At 38.9% G+C, this 20,079-nt stretch overlaps 1 protein-coding gene across 7 annotated transcripts in view; it reads left to right on the top strand.

The window, feature by feature from the left end:
* PRDM5 (PR/SET domain 5) overlaps positions 1-20,079 on the top strand; it is a 74,695-nt gene that overhangs the window by 19,400 nt on the left and 35,216 nt on the right. For 4 of the 7 annotated variants that reach the window (XR_011150425.1, XR_011150424.1, XM_069012578.1 and 1 more), the window contains exons 8-14: positions 1,705-1,784; positions 5,279-5,363; positions 6,626-6,783; positions 10,127-10,213; positions 11,643-11,736; positions 12,753-12,913; positions 14,353-14,446. Coding sequence is in view for 5 of the 7 variants with exons in the window: in XM_069012578.1 (XP_068868679.1) it covers positions 1,705-1,784; positions 5,279-5,363; positions 6,626-6,783; positions 10,127-10,213; positions 11,643-11,736; positions 12,753-12,913; positions 14,353-14,446 (759 nt within the window). In the remaining 2 variants the exon portion in view is untranslated. Of the gene's footprint in view, positions 1-1,704; positions 1,785-5,278; positions 5,364-6,625; positions 6,784-10,121; positions 10,214-11,642; positions 11,737-12,752; positions 12,914-14,352; positions 14,447-20,079 lie in introns of all 7 variants that reach the window. The other 3 variants (XM_069012581.1, XM_069012579.1, XM_069012582.1) reach the window with 3 other exon arrangements.

The raw sequence follows: 20,079 nt of genomic DNA, 5'->3' as shown, positions 1-20,079 counted from the left end.
CTCAGTAAGGGTGTTGCATAAAATCCTGTAGCATCTCTTGTGCAGGAAGCCAGACCAGACCATCCACTGGTCCTCTTAGGCCCTGGTGTGTTTGTGCACTGGGAATCCATAGCTTTCACTCAAACTTCACTCTCTTCTAATGAAAGGGCAAAATACTGCTCTCAGGTGCAAAATGCAGATCTCAGTCCTAGAATTCTGCACTCTCCCTGTGTGTACCCTCTCCATGCCAATGGAAGATCATTATGTGTGGGGACAGCAGAATTCCAGAGTGCACAGAAAACAGTCTTCAGTTGATGGTGACAGCACTGAGATGTTTTTTAAGATTTTCAGTCTTTCTCCTGTCAAATTCTTGCAGTGTAGAGAAGACCTTCTGTAGTCATTCTTACAAGAGATTATCTCCTTTTTCTGGTGTCTGTAAGAATTTTTTTCATCAAGGAGCACTGTTATGTTTAGGCTCAGCTTACGTCAGTTATGTAGTAGTATATGAATTCCACAGTTCTCCTGGATCACTCCAGACATGATGGAGAGTGGATCCATGCAGAATATTTTTTCTCCTGGATCACTCCAGACATGATGGAGAGTGGATCCATGCAGAATATTTTTTCTCTGCTGGCACAATGAGCAGAGCTTTTATTTTACCACTTGGGAGTTGTAGAAGTCACAACTGGTGTCAGTGCAGGAAGGAAAAGAACCTTCTGCTAGAAGACACTATTGTTTGGGGACACTTCTAGAATTCCTTTCTGCTTTGTGTTACCTAGAGGCCTATGTGTTACCTATGACCGGATACTCCCTGTCACCTTCCTTACCTCTGAAAGTCACTCATTAATGTCGTCCTAAGTTGAAGGACTAAGTGTATTCCTGTATTATGTATCTGTTTGTGTATATAAATACTTGTCATAAGTTTTCTAACTTTGTACTTTTACAATCTTTTTGCTGTTCAGTGTAGTATGAACGTGTTTTACCTAAGCTAGGAACCATCTTGCATGGGCATCTTAAATGATAATAAAAGAATTATGTTTATGGTGGCTTTGTCTTGAAATAAAATAACTTAGTGGGTTATTAAAATGAATCTCTAAAGGTAAGGAAAAGACAAACTCAGTTAAATGCTCTGTGACTTTTTAAAGCAGATGTGAAAAGGGAAGGAAAATATATCTGCTAGCTGACCTATAGCTTGTTTTGTAACTTGCATTTTAGATAAGATTCAAATTCATTGTCTGGTGCTCATACAATTTCCCTGCTGTGTTCAGTGAAAGACCATTAATGATATATTATTTTATATAGTAGGATGCTTTCTAAATAGACAAAAATGGGAAATGGTGATTTTGACTTAAGTTTGAGTTTTTATCGTTTCTGCACTATTCCTGTATTGATTTCTGGATGAAATGAACTGTTCAGTTGCCAAGTGAGCTGTTCTCAGTTGTGAATTGTGGTCTTCATGTGGGATTGGTGGTGTATGGTAACATCTATTTGAAGGGTTTTTTTCTTTATTGTTCTGGTTTTCTTAATTTACATTCCACCAGTAACTGGTTTGTTGGACACCCACAGAGAACTCCTGATATGGAGCACTTTGAAGATGGGATACAAATGTAAAAATCCTTTGTCAGTCAAATGACCTGTGAAAAGTCACAGGCTTAGTGGAAATATTTAGGTTCTTTCTTAGCACTTCCTCTTTAAGAGGTTGGTGGTATTTTGTTTCTGTTTCAGGAAATTCTAGGAAGAAGCTGATGTGTTCAGTGTGCAATAAGAAATGTTCCTCAGCAGCAAATCTCCAGGAGCATCGAAAGGTCAGTAAGATGAAGGCTGACTCACAGCAGGCTCTGACTTCCCTGAGGTGTGAGGCTCTGCTGCTTAGGTCACTTGAAAGCTGCTGTAAGGCAAGCCTTTGGGTGATCTCTTTCATGGTTACAAAGCCAACCTGTTCTGGTGTGGGTATTTATTTTTGTAATCACACTTGCTTAAACCAAGTATCTCCCTAAAGTTTTCATACATCTCTTACCAAATGCAAATATGTTTGTGCATTCCAGCATTAAGTCAGAGTTGCCTGCTGTTCTTCAGCATTCTTAAACACTAAGCTAAATCTAAAGTGTGTTATGTAATCATAGCATACATATAGACCATAAAATAGGTCATGAGCTTTCAGTTTTTGTACAAAACACAACAATTTCCTTACTGCTTTTTGACATACCACTTAGGGGAGTTATTTCTATTGTAGTTATGCAGCAGTAAAAAAAAAATTCTTTCTCAACCCCAAATTTTTAATGTCTTTTTGTTTATGGACATAATCTTTTATAACCAGAACAGGAGGGGTTAACAGTTGGAAAAGCATCCACTGGAAATAAGGGTGTTCCTGTAGAAATACAGATGGACCATGAATATGAGATTCTGAATCCATTATACCCAAAGGAAGTCCCTGCAAGATTAATTTGATAAACCACTGAAACCCAGGAGAATCTGTTTTTGCAAAAAGATACATTGTACTGTTTATCAGATTAACTGTAAGTCTTTAATAATGCCCTGGTTATAGCCTGAATCCGTTGAGGATATAAATGATATCAATTAAAATATGTTGTTGCAAAGGAAATGGTGGGCCCCCTCCTTTTTAATTTGTTTTTCTCCTTGCTTGTGTTAGTATGTCCTGCATTTCTTGTCTAATAGGGCTGTACTTTGTTATCATGGTGTGCCTTGCCCCACACGTTACAAGTTTTACACATTGGCACAGGTTTTACACATCAGGCCTTGAAAATGCAAAATATCCCGGTTAGTGTGCCCATTTTACTAAATGCTTGTTCTGTTTCAGTAGTTGTAATTTTGTGCAGATGCTGTGACACACTAACAAGCTTCTCAAATGTCACTGATTGTGTCAGTTGAGCACTTACCTTGAGAATCACCATGAGGATTTTGTGCATAAAACTTTGTTTACTCTTCTTGATTGGCTTTTCTTCTAAAATATCCAGAAAATGGGTATTCCAGATTTACACACTTAGATAGTGAAGGAGGTTGCACATAGTAGTACTCATGCTGTTTGTTTGCTTGAATTGATTTCTTTCTGTAGGAAGTGTGGCAGGATCATCAGCATTGCCAAAAATATTTGTACAGGCAACAAAACCAGTAAGAAAATAATAGGTGAAACCAGGAGAAAAAGATGAATTTTCCCCCCAGTCCATTTCAATGTAAGGAAACAAAAGTAGAGAATAAAATGATAAAGTATAACAGAAAACAAGCCCAAACAACAGAAAGAAAGGAGTCTGACAAACACAGAGGAAGGAGGTGAAGAGGGTGGCTCTAGGGAGATAGACGTATGTTTACTTTCTGAAGACATGGGCATTCAGCTCTGTAGCTTTCATGTCATCTTCAATTTAAACTCATTTTTAGCTTTGTGTGTCGTGTGCACTGCTTGTGCCTTAACTGGCTAAAGGTAAGCCCTTCCTTAGGCATGCACAGTTAAACCTTGCTGTCGTCATCCAGACTGCTGCTTGTACCATGCTAGTTTTTGGTGACATGCCTTGGTTGTTTGGGGTTTTTTAAATTTTATCTCAGTAAATTCAAGGAAATGTGGGGCTGTGTATATCCACCAGTTTTTTGTCTTATCTTCCAGCTGTACTGTTACTGCCTTTTATCTTATATTTATAGGAGTCCATGATTTGGGCTGCTAAGTTGTGTAATAACATAAAAAAATTAAATTCCCAGCAACACATCTCAAGAAATGCTGTGCATGAGCCTACAGAAGACAGGGTAATAGAATGAAAAAGACTGTTGGAAGATTTCCTTTCTGCAAGTTTGTGATGTCTCCCAGTAGAACAAACAAAACACCATCTGAACTGGATTCTGATACTGAATTCTGGAGTTTGAGTAAAATGCAAAGTTAAATCACTTAATAATGATAATAATGAGGAGACAAGCAAGGAGGGTGTTCATCTTCACTGATGCAGATTCTGCTAAATGATTCCTTTTAATATTAGTATCTCATGTTTTGGATTTTAATTGTTCACAGGAACTTAAATTTCAAAGTGAGCAGGTGCATGTGAGTAGCACAGGCTGCCAGACCTCTCCACTGATGCTCTACTGGTCTGTAGTGGAAAAGGAAAAAACATTCAAACAAATCCCAGGGTTGCTGGTTTCTTTTCCCAGTAAGAGTTGATAGTGCTGCACTTCCAGTGTTTGTAGATAGACTCTCTCTCTGTACAGCTGTGGGCTGAGCTCCTGACTCTTATTGTAAGCATGTGTTTTCATGGTGAAGCAGCTCATTCTTCTTTCAAGAAAGAAGATTAAGGACACCTTTGAGTGTAGGACAGAAAGGCTTTTTTGACTTTGGGAATGCAGGTTTTGTGGGTTACTGGTAGGACTCGTTTGTGCTGGTGCCTCTCTGGATTTCTTACCAGATTTCTTACAGGAATCTGTACAGTTCCATTCAGCTGTAATTCTGTCGGGACCAAACCAAGGTAGATCCTACTTTGGTCAGAATTCGAGAATGCGTATAAAAAACCCCTCGCTTCTTTCTGAACTTTTTAAACTTTGTAGAGCTGGGCTTCCTGCAAAACTGTTGTGAGTAGAGTCACACTTAAAAATCCTCTCTGCTTCTCAACCCCCAGCCCTCTTTTTTTACCTGCCAGTGCCTAGCATTTCCTTTGGGTTAATTTCTGACCGCGTTGCTCAAAACTGAAGAGTGTTTTGTTCTACTGGGCAATCTTTATTGTTTGTTTGCCAGAAGTTTCTCTCAACTGCCTCCTATTTTTCCAGCATTTAGTCCTAGATGCTGTTATGTGGTGTGATGTTGAAAATCCTGCATTTGTAGTTTGAGACAGTGCTGCCCCTCTACTGTCTGGCCTTTAGTAGCTTTTATGAGAAACAATCCTGCAGGAGTTTGATAGTACTTGTTTTTTAAAATTCTGAGAGAAGCTATGAAGCGGTTTGTTTGTTATTTTTATATGTGTCTTATTGACGAGAAGAAAATGTTCTGAAAAGTTACTCTGCATTTGGTTTTTTAATACCTTCCTAACAACGGTATTTTAAATGGATCTGGTAGTTAGAAACAGGTTATACAAACTTGCAGTATAGGTGTAATGATAATTTTTTGTTTGCAGTTATAAATTTTTATTTTTTGGGAGATAGTCTTTTTCGGCAAGAGACAAGCAAGGGGGAAATCACAGAATATTAATGAGTATTAGTATAGCTACTGGCTAATGAATAGCTACATTCTACTAGGGAATTTCTGTATATGTAAGAGGTATGTTCTTGTGTCAGACACACATTTAATTATCATAAAACACTCATTTTGCAGGTCCATGAGATCTTTGAGTGTCAAGAATGTGACAAGAAATTCATTTCGGCGAACCAGCTGAAGCGCCATATGATAACTCATTCAGGTAATGTACAGAAGTGACACAGAGCTGTATGTGTGTGGATATGTATTTAATATGTATTGAATTTTACCTGAATTAGTTCCTTATGGAAGGCCTAATGAAATCTGTATTGTCCTGACCTGGGCAGGCCAATCTCAGGTTCCAAGGGGACTATCTAAGCCAGCCTTTCCAAGCCTTCCAAAAATCCAAGTGAAGTGGTGTAGTCTTCTTCGTATTGCTGCTTTGTCAAGGTATTCTGTCGTGCTAGCTGGGGTGGATGAGGTCAGTAAGCTGGGATGAGGTAAAAGATTGCTCTGTGGCTTAGAGAGGAGGTGAAAAACTGGTGGTTGAGGTTTTATGCTGAGGAGAAGAGGCTGGGAGCTGGGATGTGCTGTCAGTGATCTGTGATACACACTGAATGCTTTCCTGTTTATCTGTATATGTGTTAGTGGGCTCATAGCTTCTGGTCAGAGGAGAGCAGCTCATGGTCTACCTCATCCACAGACCACCCACAAATGTTCCCTTGTGCCAGCACAATTCCACTGTGAGCAGGGACTGTCCCATCTGTAGATTTGGCAGTGTGGCACAAGTTGGCTCTGCCAGGATTTCTGGTCACTCCAATCCAGCGTTTTCTGTGTCCTTCACCAGTGATTAGAAACATCAAGCAACACATTTGAAACACAAACATAGTTCTGTCAAATGCATTAGCATTTAAACAAATGCAGGTTTTTACAGCTGCACAGGCTTAGAATTGAACTATTTTCTTGGTATCAGTCCACAGCAAAAGCTCATTTCTTGCAACATAATCTGTATCTCAGAGGCTCCTGGCTTTTTTGGATGAGCATTTTTGCAGTTAAGTTGCAGTCACCAGTTGAAGCATAAAGGCTTTTTGCATAGGAACTTTTGGTTTTGGAAGCTAATATGTATATTGTTAATTAAGTTTTAAAACATTTAAACTGTCATGCCTTCTTTAACATTTGTAATCTGGAAACACAGTTTTCCTCTTTGAAGTCATTCTCTTTTGATTTAAGCTAATTAATCAGAGTTGAGTTTAGTAATGAGTATTGCAAAGAATGTGCCAATTTCTTGAGATACACCATGGCTCATCTTTTGTGAAGTGACTTAACTGTCTAACATAAAGGGCATTAGATGTCTTTCTAATTGGTTTAATCTTAATTGGGTTGACTTAATTGCAGAAATCTCTTTGAGGAGATGACTGTCTCTGCCTTTCATCTTCTCCCCCTGTATAAACAGGAGATTAAATGTCCCCCACTCATTTTCTGCAGAAAAACGCCCCTACACCTGCGAGGTTTGCAATAAGTCCTTCAAACGACTTGATCAAGTGACTGCACACAAAATAATACACAGTGAAGATAAACCTTATAAATGCAAGCTTTGTGGAAAGGGATTTGCCCACAGAAATGTTTACAAGAATCACAAGAAGGTAAAGCACTCTGCTGTTGTTGTTTACAGGTCTGCCAGCCTCAGATTTGCAGATTTTTTTTTTTTCTTTTAAGTGGTTCATTGTTAAGCTCTGCCATGCTTATAAACATGGGATTAAAGTATTGGAGAATGTAGTTTTAGTGTTCTTTGTTATATCCAAGATCTCGAAAGGCTGAATCAATTCTAGTAAACAAAAAGTTAAATAAGCAGAAGTAAATCACAGTTGCTTGGTTAAAAGCATCAAATAAATCCCATTTTGACTTTTTTGTTCTGTTTTTATTTTTTGCTTTGTTTTGGTGGTGGTTTTTTGGGTTTTTTTTTTAAGTACTAGGTTACCAAGTTAATGTTACTGATATAAAGATGTCTCCAAATATTTTTTTTGATAGTGTAATTGAATAAAACTATGTGTAGTACTCTTGCAGTCATTGTTGGACTTAGCAGCAGATGCTTCCAAACGACACTAAATTTGAACTTGGTGCAGTGTTCACATATTAAAACAATGTGAGAAGAAACATTACCTGAAAAATAGGCTCACAAAGGGATGTTCTGCCTGTGTTGATTGAAGCTCAAATCTGTTGGCCTAATTTCTGTAATGCCTGTCATTAGTTCTAACCTGGGCTTACGTTTCTAATGGCAAGGCTCTATCCAGGACTGCTGTTTCAGAATTACAAGGCTGTGGAAAAAAAAAAAAGAAAAAAAGCCCCCAACCCTGATACAGCCATAGCTCCAAGTCTTTCGCAGTGTGGCTCATGTTATATTCCATCTGGGAATTTGGCACAGGATCTTTGCACCATCTCTTGCACTTGCAGCCATAAATCATGTAAGAGCAATAATAATGCCTCTCACAGGATGAAATGGTGATGACTGTCTGAAACGAGAAGGCATGCAGCAGCCTGCTGAAGGACAAGATTAGCTGCCCTACATTATATTTTATGTTTTAGACTCACAGAAAATTGGACAGGACCTTGCAGATTGGAGATATTCTGAGAAAAATGTATAAAATGTTATCTAGAAAGATAGCTCTATATTTTAAATGAATACTTTTTACGTATTTCCTGATGTTAACTTGCCATTGATGACTGGTAGGGAGTTTGGGTTGAAAATGGGCTTCAGGATTAGTATGAAGGAGTAAACACTTTGACCCAATTCTGTGTTTAAAGCAGCAGCACCACTAGCATGGTGCAAGGATTAGAGTCTCCGCTAAATGGGAAAAATATTAAAATTTAGACAGCTTTAGTGGGTACCTAATTTTGACAGAATTCCTTAAAGCATGTTGGAATGCTGGTTTCCTGGACTTGTTTGCACCTAGGACTGGCTGTAAATCCTTCTCTTCTATATTGAGAGAAACTTATTCCTATGTTTTGCATAAAGATTACCCAAACAGCTGTGACTGTTCACCTATCCACGTGTAGGTCTCTAAATTCACTTGCTGAGTGAAGAGGTGAACAGGAGAGACAGGAGACTGACATGGATGGCCTGAATTGCTTTTGTGGACACACCTCTCTCCATTGAGGAAACAACAGGAGGGAGAGGTAGCAGACAGCAGAGGGGAGTCTGGATGTGTCTGCACAGAAGCCAGTTGTGCCACACAGCTGAAGGATGTGGTGGTTTTGGATGCCAAAATAGTTTTGAGTACCATGATTTTGGGAAGGCTATGCCTAGGGAAAGGGGACAATGGTTCTCCTGCTTGTTCACAGGAATGTTGTTCCAGGAGCAGTGCAAATGTAAAACTCTCGTGTATCATACTTCTATGCATTTCTTCAGCTTGGGTTTTTAATGATTTTTAGCTGTGTGTTTCCTGTAAGATGTCCCCCTAGGTTTATTTTCGTTTGGAGGAAGAGAAGTTGAACTCTAAATAATTTCAGGGTGCTTTTCTGAGTTCCAGGATTAGGTTACTGAAGTAGTAGCAGGGAGCATAGATACCTGCAGTAGGAATGATGGGTACAGGAGTTTAAAAAACACTTAAATCAACAGCATTTAACAGAAAACATACCTTTAAGTTTGATAGCAACATGCTTAAAAAACCTTTGGATTTTATAGAAGGCTTGCATCCTTTTTACATTTAAGAGAATACAGATACATTTTGTGCCTTTGGGTTCTTGGTTTGTGTTTTAGATGGAAACTTGTTGCTGTTGTTTCTGTAATTCCTGTTTTTTTAACCTGATTTCATGTTGGAAGTCTCAGAATAAAAATGGCTCCCACAACATGTGTTTTTAAACATCATTCAGATGTGGGTGTCTGTTGGGTCATTTCAGAAGTGGAGAAGGAGATCAGTTCCTCACATTTCACAGGATTTCACTGGCACATGCAGCGGAGTTGCCAAGAGTGTATCTGCTCTGTTCAATGGAGCATTGGGATGTGAACCTTAACTGAGCACTGATGTTCTTAGAGCTGCAGATCTGAGGCAGGAACTGGGGTACCTCTCTGATCTGCTGCTCCTGCAAACAGGTGCTGCAATGCTCTGTGGAGGTGCATGTGCAAGCTGACTTTGCCACTTGCTTGGAGTTGTCAAGGCTAAGAAGTGTTCTGGGATATGGAACCAGCTCAGATGTTCTCAGTGAGAGCTCAGACTGTGACTGAATGGTCATGTGAAGAATACAATTCCATTTTTGTGACTAGGCAAGAGAGTTGTATCTGAAATGAAGAGGCAAATGTAGCAAAGGGATTGTGCTACAGATAAGAGTAGCCACTTTTCATGCAGGGTAGATTGGATGAGGGTGCATGATCTGAGCCATGTAATGCAGATTACTTCCATACAGGAGATGTTTCTGCTCCATCTGGTCCTTTGTTGCAATGTATAGCAGATGAGTTCAGAGAGCAAAGTATGAGGACATGACAGCTGAAATAGGTCATCAGACGCAGGATTTTAAAGGGTTTATGGCTAATCCAGGGTTGTTTGGTCCTGGGGAGCATAATGATTTGAAACGACTGTATTCCATCAGTTTATCTGTTGGGAATAAGTAGCCTTGGGCTGGGCTTAAGCCTCCACAGATGCTGTGGTAGGAAATGCTGCCATGAAATGCTCCATAAGAGCCCAGTCTCAGTTGTTGGGATGATCTGTGTACCCTTGCATGTGGGTATGCCTGGTTAGGCGATTTTCTTTGTAAGGAAGTTAAGATGTGCAGATGAATCTGTGTCTTCTGATCAAAAGATGAGGAGAGCTATAAAGGAGATGCTAAGGAGGAGTTCTGTACAAATCACTGTGCTCTTCAGAACTGTCACTCACGTGGCCAGTGTTCCAAACCAGGGCATTTTTTTAAATAAGCAGCATGAATTTTGCGCTCGTGAAAGGTGCCAGGTTGACAGCTCTGGAGACTGAACCCTTCTATTTATCCACAGAACAGGTACAGCACAGACAGCAGCACTGCGAGCTTCCCCACAGTGTCTCGTCAATGTGTCCCAACCCTGTTCTGGAGGAACCCCCAGTTGAGGTGAGAAGGCAGTTCAGTCTCTTCATGTCCTGTCAATCCTTGGCCTCACTGCCAGGGGGGCTGAGCAGTGTGTCAGCTAATGCCAGCTGCGATGGGAACCTGTAGAGTCTGGGCTTGAACATGAGAGATATTCCACACCTGTGATGGTCCTCCAGCAGTCTTTTTGCTGGCAGTGGCATAGGCTGAGGTAAAGGAATTATTCTGAACCCAAGGCCCCCCTACACCATTGCAGTACACTCAGGTTTTGGTCCTGTGCGTATGTGAGAGGGCATCGGTGTCAAAATCAAACTGCATTCAAGGCCCTCAGCCAACCTCTCAATAATTATGCTGTCTCCCCACAGTGCCCTTTTCCCCCACAGTTGAAGGGATAGAATAACAGTTGTGTGGATTCTGGATAGCAGAAATAGATAATATAAATATCTACTGTGCTAATATTTGCCCTTAGTCTACTAAATTAACTTATTTACCTAATTTCCTGCATATTATAAAACATTTACCATCCATTCCCTTTTCCTCTGGGTACTCCAGCTTCTAATAAGGTCCTTGTGAGCTAATAAAGTATTTGGATGCTGATGCTTTAAAAACCTGCTTTCCTTTGCAAAAATAGTAGGAAATTGGGTAGATAGTAAATAAATCAGTACAACTTATTATCTACAGTGGGACAGCTGTTAATAACACTAGGAAACAGGGAAAGTGCTTTGGAATTTACAAAAGTAAAATAAAGCTGGATGTTTCCCAAGCTCCAAAAAAGAAATTTGCTTCAACAGCTCTGTGGTCTGGGAGATTCATCCGAGCTTAACCTTTTATTTTATTCATAGCTTTGAGGCTGTTTTTCAGCTACAATGAATTTTTCTACAGCCAGCAAAAATCTTGGTACTGTTGCTTCCATGGCTTTGTTTTTTTTCTGGTGATTTTTGTCTTTGGGTATTTTTGTTTTAAGAAAAGAAGCTATATATAAAAGTAATCTCATGATCTGAGGAATTCTCTTTGCCAAATTTTAGGTACTGTTTTGAAAATCAGATTGGTTTTACCTTAAAACCTAACTGAAAAAAAGAGGGTTGTGTGTGTTCAACTTTAAAGCATTTATTCATATCAGTATTAATATAAGGCCAGTGTTAGTACAGCCAAAGCAATACAGCTGAGCTTGTAGTTTTTTTCTGTGGTTGTTCTGTATTTCTGTTTCTGTTTACATGCACACCTCATGTGACACTTGTGAGGACGGGGAAGGCGCAGTTACTCAGTAGCTGCTGTGCTGGCTTTCAGGATCCTGGATAATGGCAGAATGATTATTTTAATTCTTCATCCCCTGATGTTTCCAATTCTGATGTCCCTTTCTGAGTCCAGTCTAGAAAATTAGCTGTAGTTACTGCAATGACAACTGGTTGATTTCCATGAGCCTTTCCTCTGACACATTCTCTTTCATCCACAGACCCATTCTGAAGAGAGACCCTTCCAGTGTGAGGAATGCAAAGCCTTGTTCCGAACCCCCTTCTCTCTACAAAGACATCTGCTAATCCATAACAGTAAGTGCAAAGTCAGGGAGGAAAAATGGCTTCCTGGTTTCTCACATTGGGCTGAGAAAAACAAATATGTGGCACCTTGCTCCAATATACAACTTGCTGTGTTAAATTGGTACTAAGATTCAACTCTATATGCAGGGAGTTAAAAAATTCAGAGTCAGGTTCAAAGCTTGCCTTCAGATGCACTTAAATGCAAATCCAAATACGCTGTAGAAAATCCAGCAATCATTTGAGGTCTGATGGCAAGAGATTTATTTCTGCATTAAGTGTGATAGCGTTACCTCCATTTTAAGAAACAGAGATAAGTTGGTGACTTGCTCAGCTTTTGTAGGCAGTCCGGTTTAGAGCTTGACACTGAGATTGTCTCTCCTGTGCCAGCCCAGGCTTGTGTTTCATGCTCCTGGCATAGAACTAGAGCTGCTCAGAGAAGTGCTGTGGCCATTTTCCCTCACAAGTAACTTTTCTTGGCATTCTGTCCTTTTTATTAGTTGACTGTGTTGCGATTTCTTTTTGGTGGAATTTTCTCCATCTCTAGTATTTACAGACCCCTAGATCAGTGTTCAACCTTCTGAACATCAGCAGTTCAGATTTTAGAAAACACTCATGATGTAAAATCTTTGTACCTCAGAAGGCAGTACTTTGATTTGGGGAATATTCACACTGACCTAACTAAGAAAATCATGACCCTTTTTATAATCCTGCATAACAGTGTTTCTGTTAGATGAATTATTGGATTGGCATGTTTAGTTTGTTCTTTTTCAATTGTCTTTCAAAGCTTCTGCAAATTTTATAAAGCATTGGATGCTGTAAATTTTTTCCCAGTGTTAAATATTAAAAATGATAAGGGAAAAGGTTAAAAACCTGTTCAGTAATGTGTATTCTAACGAGCAAGGATTTGCAGAATATCCAAAATCCATAATTCACAATATGCAGAATTGTAGGTTTTGCTGAAGGTCTCTCTAAAAACATACACTTTGACTTTTTTTTCAAAGAGGATGACCTGTTTTTCTCTTTGTTAGGTGAGAGGACCTTCAAGTGTGATCATTGTGATGCCACTTTCAAAAGAAAGGACACACTGAATGTTCATATTCAAGTTGTACATGATGGACATAAGAAATACAAGTGTGACCTGTGTGACAAAGCTTTTGTGACGCCCTCAGTCCTGAAGAGCCATAAGAAAGTGAGTAGAATCAACTGATCGTTTCTTGTGTGCCCTCAAGGTTGTGATTCAGCGTAGAATCCCCAGCTGCTTCTGCGTTTCTGGTTTTCAGTAGAAAGCTTACCCTAAAATGCTCATTGCAGTAGTGGTGTTCTTGGTGGCAAGCACTATCTATAGGAAGTGCTTATGTTGAATCCAGTGCTCCAGCATCAGGCGTGTGGCAGGGTGGGACTTGCTGCACTGCTCTTAACACACTCCTTTCCACCAATCTCTGCAAAGGAATTGGGGTAAACTTTAGGAGGAAGCTTGCTCACTAGTTTGGCCTGAGGCAAGATTGATGTTACAGGGAAGAAATGCAAAGAAAATAATTGAATCGAGAGCAAATCAGCTGAGAAAAGTCAGTTTAGATGTTGCCACCTAATTCAGATTGTGAGAATTCGTTTAAAAAATCATGCATGTATTGCTTGCCATGTAGTACATGCTTCATGGATGTGTGTAAAGTTGGAATTGCTTTTGCTTTGTGCTACTGTCAGACTAGGACTGGCTGTGTTTGTGAGCCTTGTAGCTGTAATGTATTGCTCCCAGAAATCCCTTCGGTATTTGGGTCTTTGGAATGAATTAATAGCTGTGTGTCTGGTATATCCCAATATTGCAGGTAGAGATACAAATGATTTCCAAATAGCTGTATCCTAATCAGGTGAAGTTTAACATTCATATCTTTAATGTCAGGGAATGAAAACAGTGCAAGTCCATCCAGTATTGAAATGAGATCTCATTTACTCTTCTTCAGCTACAGCATAATGTGTACTACGTGAGATAGGTTTTTTATGATGTAATGAAGAATTTTTTCTCATTTCAGTGTCTTTCATAAAAATAAGAAGTAATGTCCCTATCTGAACAGGGTCGTGTGCTAGCTCAAAACCAAAATAGTCAGCTGTACATATAACTGAATGTGTTATCTTTGCTATCTCATTTAAATTAACATTCTTAAATGAGGTAATCAGAAATTCTCCACTAAAAGAACAGCCACAGTTACAAGGAAAAGGAGTTCAATAGACTGATAAATCTTCATTTCAGAACTGGGTGTTGGAAAGTACGGTGTGAAAAATGATGGCGACCTTGTGTGTAATTGATTTCAGGGTGATCTTACTGTTGACCACAGAGGTGGGATGGGAGAGTTTGTGATTTTTTTTTTCCCATTTTGAAATAATTCTTTTTATTATCAGTGAGGCCTTCTAGCCCTAAAAGCCTGATTTCAAAAGACAAGCTGGTGATAGCTACAGTGTTCTTTTTGTGATCACTTCTCTAACACGTAGAGCTAATTAGAATCTTTGCCTGGTGTGATGGTAAAATACGTAATAGAGGTAATAGCAGTCAATGTCAATACAATTAAATATTCCATATTTCACTTTTTTATTTAATGCTGAACAGTCATTCTTGTCTTTCCCCACCCCATGTAGACTCACACAGGGGAAAAAGAAAAGATTTGCCCATATTGTGGACAGAAATTTGCAAGCAATGGAACGCTGAGGGTTCATATTCGAAGCCATACAGGTATTTATTATAATGAACAGATAAAACTTTCTAAATATGTTACAAGGTATCTCTGTATCCACAATTTATCTATCTAAAACCAGGCAAATTTACAGGTAGGCCTAACACAGTATCTTTGTCAGCCATTTCACCTGCTCAGTGTGTAAAAGCTGTTGTCAGGTTTCATTTTGCAAGTTTACATTTTCATTCACATAAGTGGCATCAGGCAGCTGAAAGAGGTTTCTGTGTGATAATTTGTTTCCAACATAAAACTCTGTAGATTTGCCTGTGGCATCAGAGCATGAGTTAACAAATAGCCTTCCTATGACATTTTCTTCACTCTGCATAACCAAGTTTGGCTTGCAGGGAGATGACAGTAATTTCTGTGTGCTGCTGATGTTACCCATCAGTTTGCATGGCGCAGAAAGCCTCAGTTTTTCAAGCTTATAGTGCAGATGGCTCTTGGGAAAATGCTCTGGAGATGTCCAAGTAAAAATGCTTTTCACACATGTGCTGCCACCAGTTACATTTCAGCTCTCTCAAGTAGGCTTTCCTAAATTTAAGAGTTGGGCTAAGGTGAGTTTTGTAAAACCACACACTAGGGACCTCTACCCTTGAGTTTAGAGCCCTGCAAAATTTGTAACCTCTGTTATAGGAGACTGTGACATTTTGTACTTACTTGAAGGAGAAGAACACTGAAGATTTCTAGTACCTTTGTAAATGAAATGCAGGGAGGAAAACTGCCTTGCCAGGAGATGATACAGGTTGGAATTACAGGAATATGGATTGTGGAAACAATTTATGAATGAATAATGCTGCAGAAGGGAAACTTTGAAGGCCTCTTTTTTTACCCAAGAAGCTAGAAGCAGTCATTTTATAGTTACTAACTCAGGAAAAATGCCTTGCTAAATTAATTTATAGAGACCTGTGATAAATAAACTCTGATCCTTTCCTCTTCCGGTCTTGCTGCTATTGCAGTGTCAATTGCATTTTTGGTGGTTTGCATCCTTCACTGTGAGAATTAACCAAAATAAGTTTTCATGGTAGTTTTTGTAACTCTTTTATTGTTCCTGATCATTTCTTGATTATCCTGATGAAGAATGGGGGGGAAGTTGCTGCTAAGTCGTGACTTGTGGTTTAAAAATAGTATTTTTAAGTTACATGGCAAAATGCCTTATGTAAGGCTGAGTGAGAAAATGCTGTATTTAGATTCATGTTGTAATTCTGGAGAGGTGGTTTTGTTTGGTGCTGTACCTGAAGGCTTCAGCCATGTTGTTCTTGGTCATAACACAAGCTCACTGATCACAAGAGGAAATTGTTATCCAGAGTTCAGTGAGCCTGAGGAAACAGAGCTTTCTGAGGAATAACTTGCATCGTTCCCAAGGAACGTAAGCAGAGCTGATGAAGGAAATCCAGATCATCTGCAAACAGGGTAAAGAAAGGTTGAGCACTCAAATTTCTTACAGTGTGAAAATCCTTGACCACTTCTCAGGGAATTTCTGAGCAGTAAGAAATTTTCAGTTCATCAAATAGTGGAGCCACAAACTTAATTTACTCAGAGATGGATAATCTTAATGTTGCAGTGACTAATACTTAATGTTATTGGTGTCTGTTAAATTCTTTGGGTTTGAATTAATAATTTCAAAACTGTGTCATCCTTTTTTACTTTGGTCAGACTTCAGAGTATCACTTTTCATTGTGAGCTGGAAGTGAAACAAGCAGCCGCTGTCTGTTTTCAGGAGATGATTCATCCTTCTGAATAAGCCTTGAGCTGGGGCTAAGCTTTTGGTGCGACTAAGCAGTCCACAAGAAGTGTAAATATTGCAAAACCCTTCTTGTCTTAGTGTGATTATAGGTGATGAGGCTTGAGGTCTGTGTCCAGACATTTGCATTATCCCATTTTCTGTGTGTGGTCAGCTAGACTTTGTTTTATGAGCTACTTTGTGTAAGAGGTTTTGTTCTGTATTTACAAAATAACTTGAGGTAGAGGTTTTTTTAAAGAGAGTTGTGCATCACTTTTTGTCCTCCTTGTGTTTATGAAGTTGTTCTTTACAAAAGGTGAGGTTCTAGGCTACCTTTCTGGTTCTGCTTTGGAATGATATTTTTGATATGCTTATTAATCCATATACAAAACCAGAAGCTCAGTCGGGTTTTGTCTTTTATTTGGTATGCAGCATGTGCTCTTGAATATTGTTGCTCACAGACATGCATGCTTCCTGGATAAGCAGTTTTCTTCCCTCTTCTATCTTCAAATAAGACTCTGTAAATGAGCCCAAACAGTACTTGGCCTTTTGCAGCAACTGAGCTGGTTTGGGGTGAGTGAACATGTCTGCATGTGCATGTATAGAGGGAAGGGGTTGATGTTTGCCTCTGAACCTGGAGTATTGCTCTGTAATTCATCATCTGGGTTTCAGCCTTGGCATGACAGAGACAGCGCTCTGCAGGTCAGCTGAAACACTAGAGCACATTCTCCCTCTCCTGTATCCTGTTGGTTTATGACTTCTTGGGGTCACAGGGAGCTGGGGTTAATTCAGCAAAAGAATCCTTTGACTGTGATATAAATTCCTTGGCTTGTTCATAAATTGTAAAAGAAATCCTATGGTCTGCTCCATGGGCTTGAAAACCAGGGGCCGGGAGGTTAATTGCTTCCCTGAAGTTTTAAGCAACTTCCAGTGTTAACAGTTTCTGGCTGAAGTTTGTGCAGCTTCTCAGTTGCCTTATGCATAGCTATTTAAATGTGTTAATTGCTGTGGGGTGTGTGTGTATGGATCTGTGTGTGCCTGTGTGATCACATTTTATCTGTCTGCTTTTTATACTGTTGCTTTCCCACTTAGTTGTGTTCCAATCCCTTCCATCTTGGGATGTAGCACATCGAGTTGTGCAACAGTGAAAGTTGTTCTGAAGCAGTTTATATTTGCAGGTAAATTTCTCTTAGAGTTAGGAGAATTAAGGGGCTTACTGGAATTCTGTCCCTTCTATGCTGTTCTTTCCCTACTCTTACTTAGGGATGGATGAGGAACAACTAATGACCATAAATGTCTTATGGAAAATTACATGCAAATATAGGTTAAAATATAACCTTGTTTTGCTTTTGCCATCACAGTTAGTCCAAGTCCTGGTAAGAAGCCAGTAAGGTAACTTTACATCTGTCCTAAGTATTCTCTGAAAAGATGAATTTTTCAATTCTATGTCATTTGAAAGCCAGGACTTACTGTGTCATTCTTACATGTTACATGTAAGAATGTCAGGTGCAAAAAGCAGCTTTGTTTTTTAAGCACGAGTTAAGAAGGTTCTTTGTAAATTTACCTCCATATACATGAGTAAAAGATAATACCAAGAGATTACATTAAAACAGCAAAAAGCTCTTGAGCAACAGACTTCTATATCCTTTGTGCCAACGCAGTTACTCCTACCTTTTCAACTTCCATAAGTAAAAACTGCTTTATAAGCTTTCAAAAACATACAACTTTTGGTGCTGGTTGCCTTCTTGAAATGCCTCCTGCACTGAGAGCCTGCTGTTATGCACCTAATTTTGCCATTGTAGTCCCATATCTATAACTTAACTAAGCTTTTAAGCATATTTAAAATCATATTTAAGTCCCAACTATATAAAAGTCTAAGTTAAAATTCTGCACTTCTAAGACAAAATTCCTGAGTAAGCAAAATATTAGTGGTGGAGTTATAATAATAAAAATCTTTGGTTTTTAACAGTAGTTCAGTCATCTCTGAACAGAGAAGACTTCAAAGTAGTTGAAGGAAGTAATGAGTTCCAAGTACAGTATAACTTTTAACTTTAATTTATTGTGGTGTAAAATATGTCTAAACAAGCAACTGTTTGTGCATGTACATAATAATGTACAGCCAGGATCCTCATGCCAGCAGATCTTCTTCTAAATTACCTTACAAGTAATTTATGTTTTCTTACATAGGAGAAAAGATAAAAGGCCAGTTTGAAGGAACTTCCTCTCATATGCCAATGAAGTATGTGGAGGAATGTATCTGTATCTAGTCAGTGAACAGCTTGCAGATGTCTGCAGATAGGTTATTTCTATTCAATAACTTATAAATGATCCCTCTTTTATCTAACCAATTTAAAAAGGAGCTTGCAGAAGGCCTCAAAGGTAAGGATTCTGCATTTCTAAACTTTTCAGTTTATACATCATTGTCCTGTTCATCTCCAGACAACAGTTAAATCTTTAAAAATACCTGTAAAGTTTCATGCAGCTGTCAGCTTCTTGTTGTCTGTACCCATGAATGAGGAAATGTTCTTTTGAGGGGTAGATTGTTTGAATGAGAAATTTTAAGATCAAATGAGTTATTGATTGATTAATGCATATTCTTGAAAAGACTCAGTTTCCCATTAGGTTCACTGAAGTAATAGATGTTACATTTTCCACTCAGAGAAGTCAGATTGTTTAATTCCACTGATAGCTGCAAAGAATGCAGCTGGTTTATTCTTTAAAGTTGTGTCTGTTTTTTATTTATTACTAAAATCTTGACATCTCTGTAGAATTGATGAGAGTCTGTAAGTAATAATGGTAGTCCATGCTTTACTCCATGGATGCAGAATAGATTTCTTATTTTGTAGGGTTTTTGTACTAGTCTTTAGAACTCATTTAATGGCAAATAGCCAATGTCTCAGTTATATCATGATAATTTTGATGGACCAGACAGGACAAAAATTTTATTGGTCTTAACTAGAAACAATCTGAATTCTTTGAATAAACCCTAAACTTTGCAGAAAACAAATCACCTCAGCTGTGAAAGTACCACTTCCATACCTCAAAAATTAAAACCTGGCTAAATACTTAGAAAAAGACAAGGAGTAGAAAAAAATGTTTCAAGCCTTCTGGTTTTCCCTTACTTTGAAAGAATAGGATTTGAGTTTTTTTCTTATTAAATATGTGGCTATTTTTAGTGAGTGGGAAATGCACGTAGTTGATTTATATGAAACCAATACTAGTTCTCCCTGGTGCCTGGAAAATGAGTGTTGGAGCTTTGGTAGAAAGCATTCACAAATACACAAACTTAGAGTTATTCATCATCAGTGAGGAAACAAACCATCTGAAAAAACAGAGGCATTTCATCATTTCATCTCTTGTCTTCAGAGTCTGCCAGATTTGAATGTTGGTTAAAAGGAAGTAAGAAATATCTCTTAATTGCCCCATACCTGAGGACTGTTTCTCAAAGAGCAGGACTGTTCTCAGAGCAGTCAGAGCTATTCCTTTCTTTATCTGGCCCACTATGAGTATAAAATTACCTGTGCTTTTGGTGTTTCTGGGTCTTGTCTCAGCTGATGTCCTCAAGTATTTTTTCTTTCAGATCACAAACTTACTTAGCTCTTGGCATGAGAGAGCTGTTCCTGTGTGGGGACTTCTGTACCTTCTCAAGTGCTAAATTTTGAGTGTTTAGTGGCTGAAAAGGAGGCAGGCCAAAATTTTGCACAGGCCAGATCACTTTTTATTGTCTCGTCTGGATTAAGACTAGTGCAGATGTCATAAAGAAAGCAGATCGCTGCTGCAGTTGGCCAAGCTTCTTGATTACTCTTCCGTTCCTTTCCCTCCCTGGAATCCCTGGTCAAAATTACAGAAATGCCTGAGAGATGCACGGTATTAAATGCTTTTGAAGATGCTCCTCAGGATGTAGAAAATTGT

The sequence above is a fragment of the Aphelocoma coerulescens genome, chromosome 4, assembly GCF_041296385.1.
Source record: "Aphelocoma coerulescens isolate FSJ_1873_10779 chromosome 4, UR_Acoe_1.0, whole genome shotgun sequence".
In the NCBI taxonomy this organism is placed as follows: domain Eukaryota; kingdom Metazoa; phylum Chordata; class Aves; order Passeriformes; family Corvidae; genus Aphelocoma; species Aphelocoma coerulescens.
Note: the sequence above shows the minus strand (reverse complement) of the source record. Positions and strands in the feature narration are given on the sequence as shown.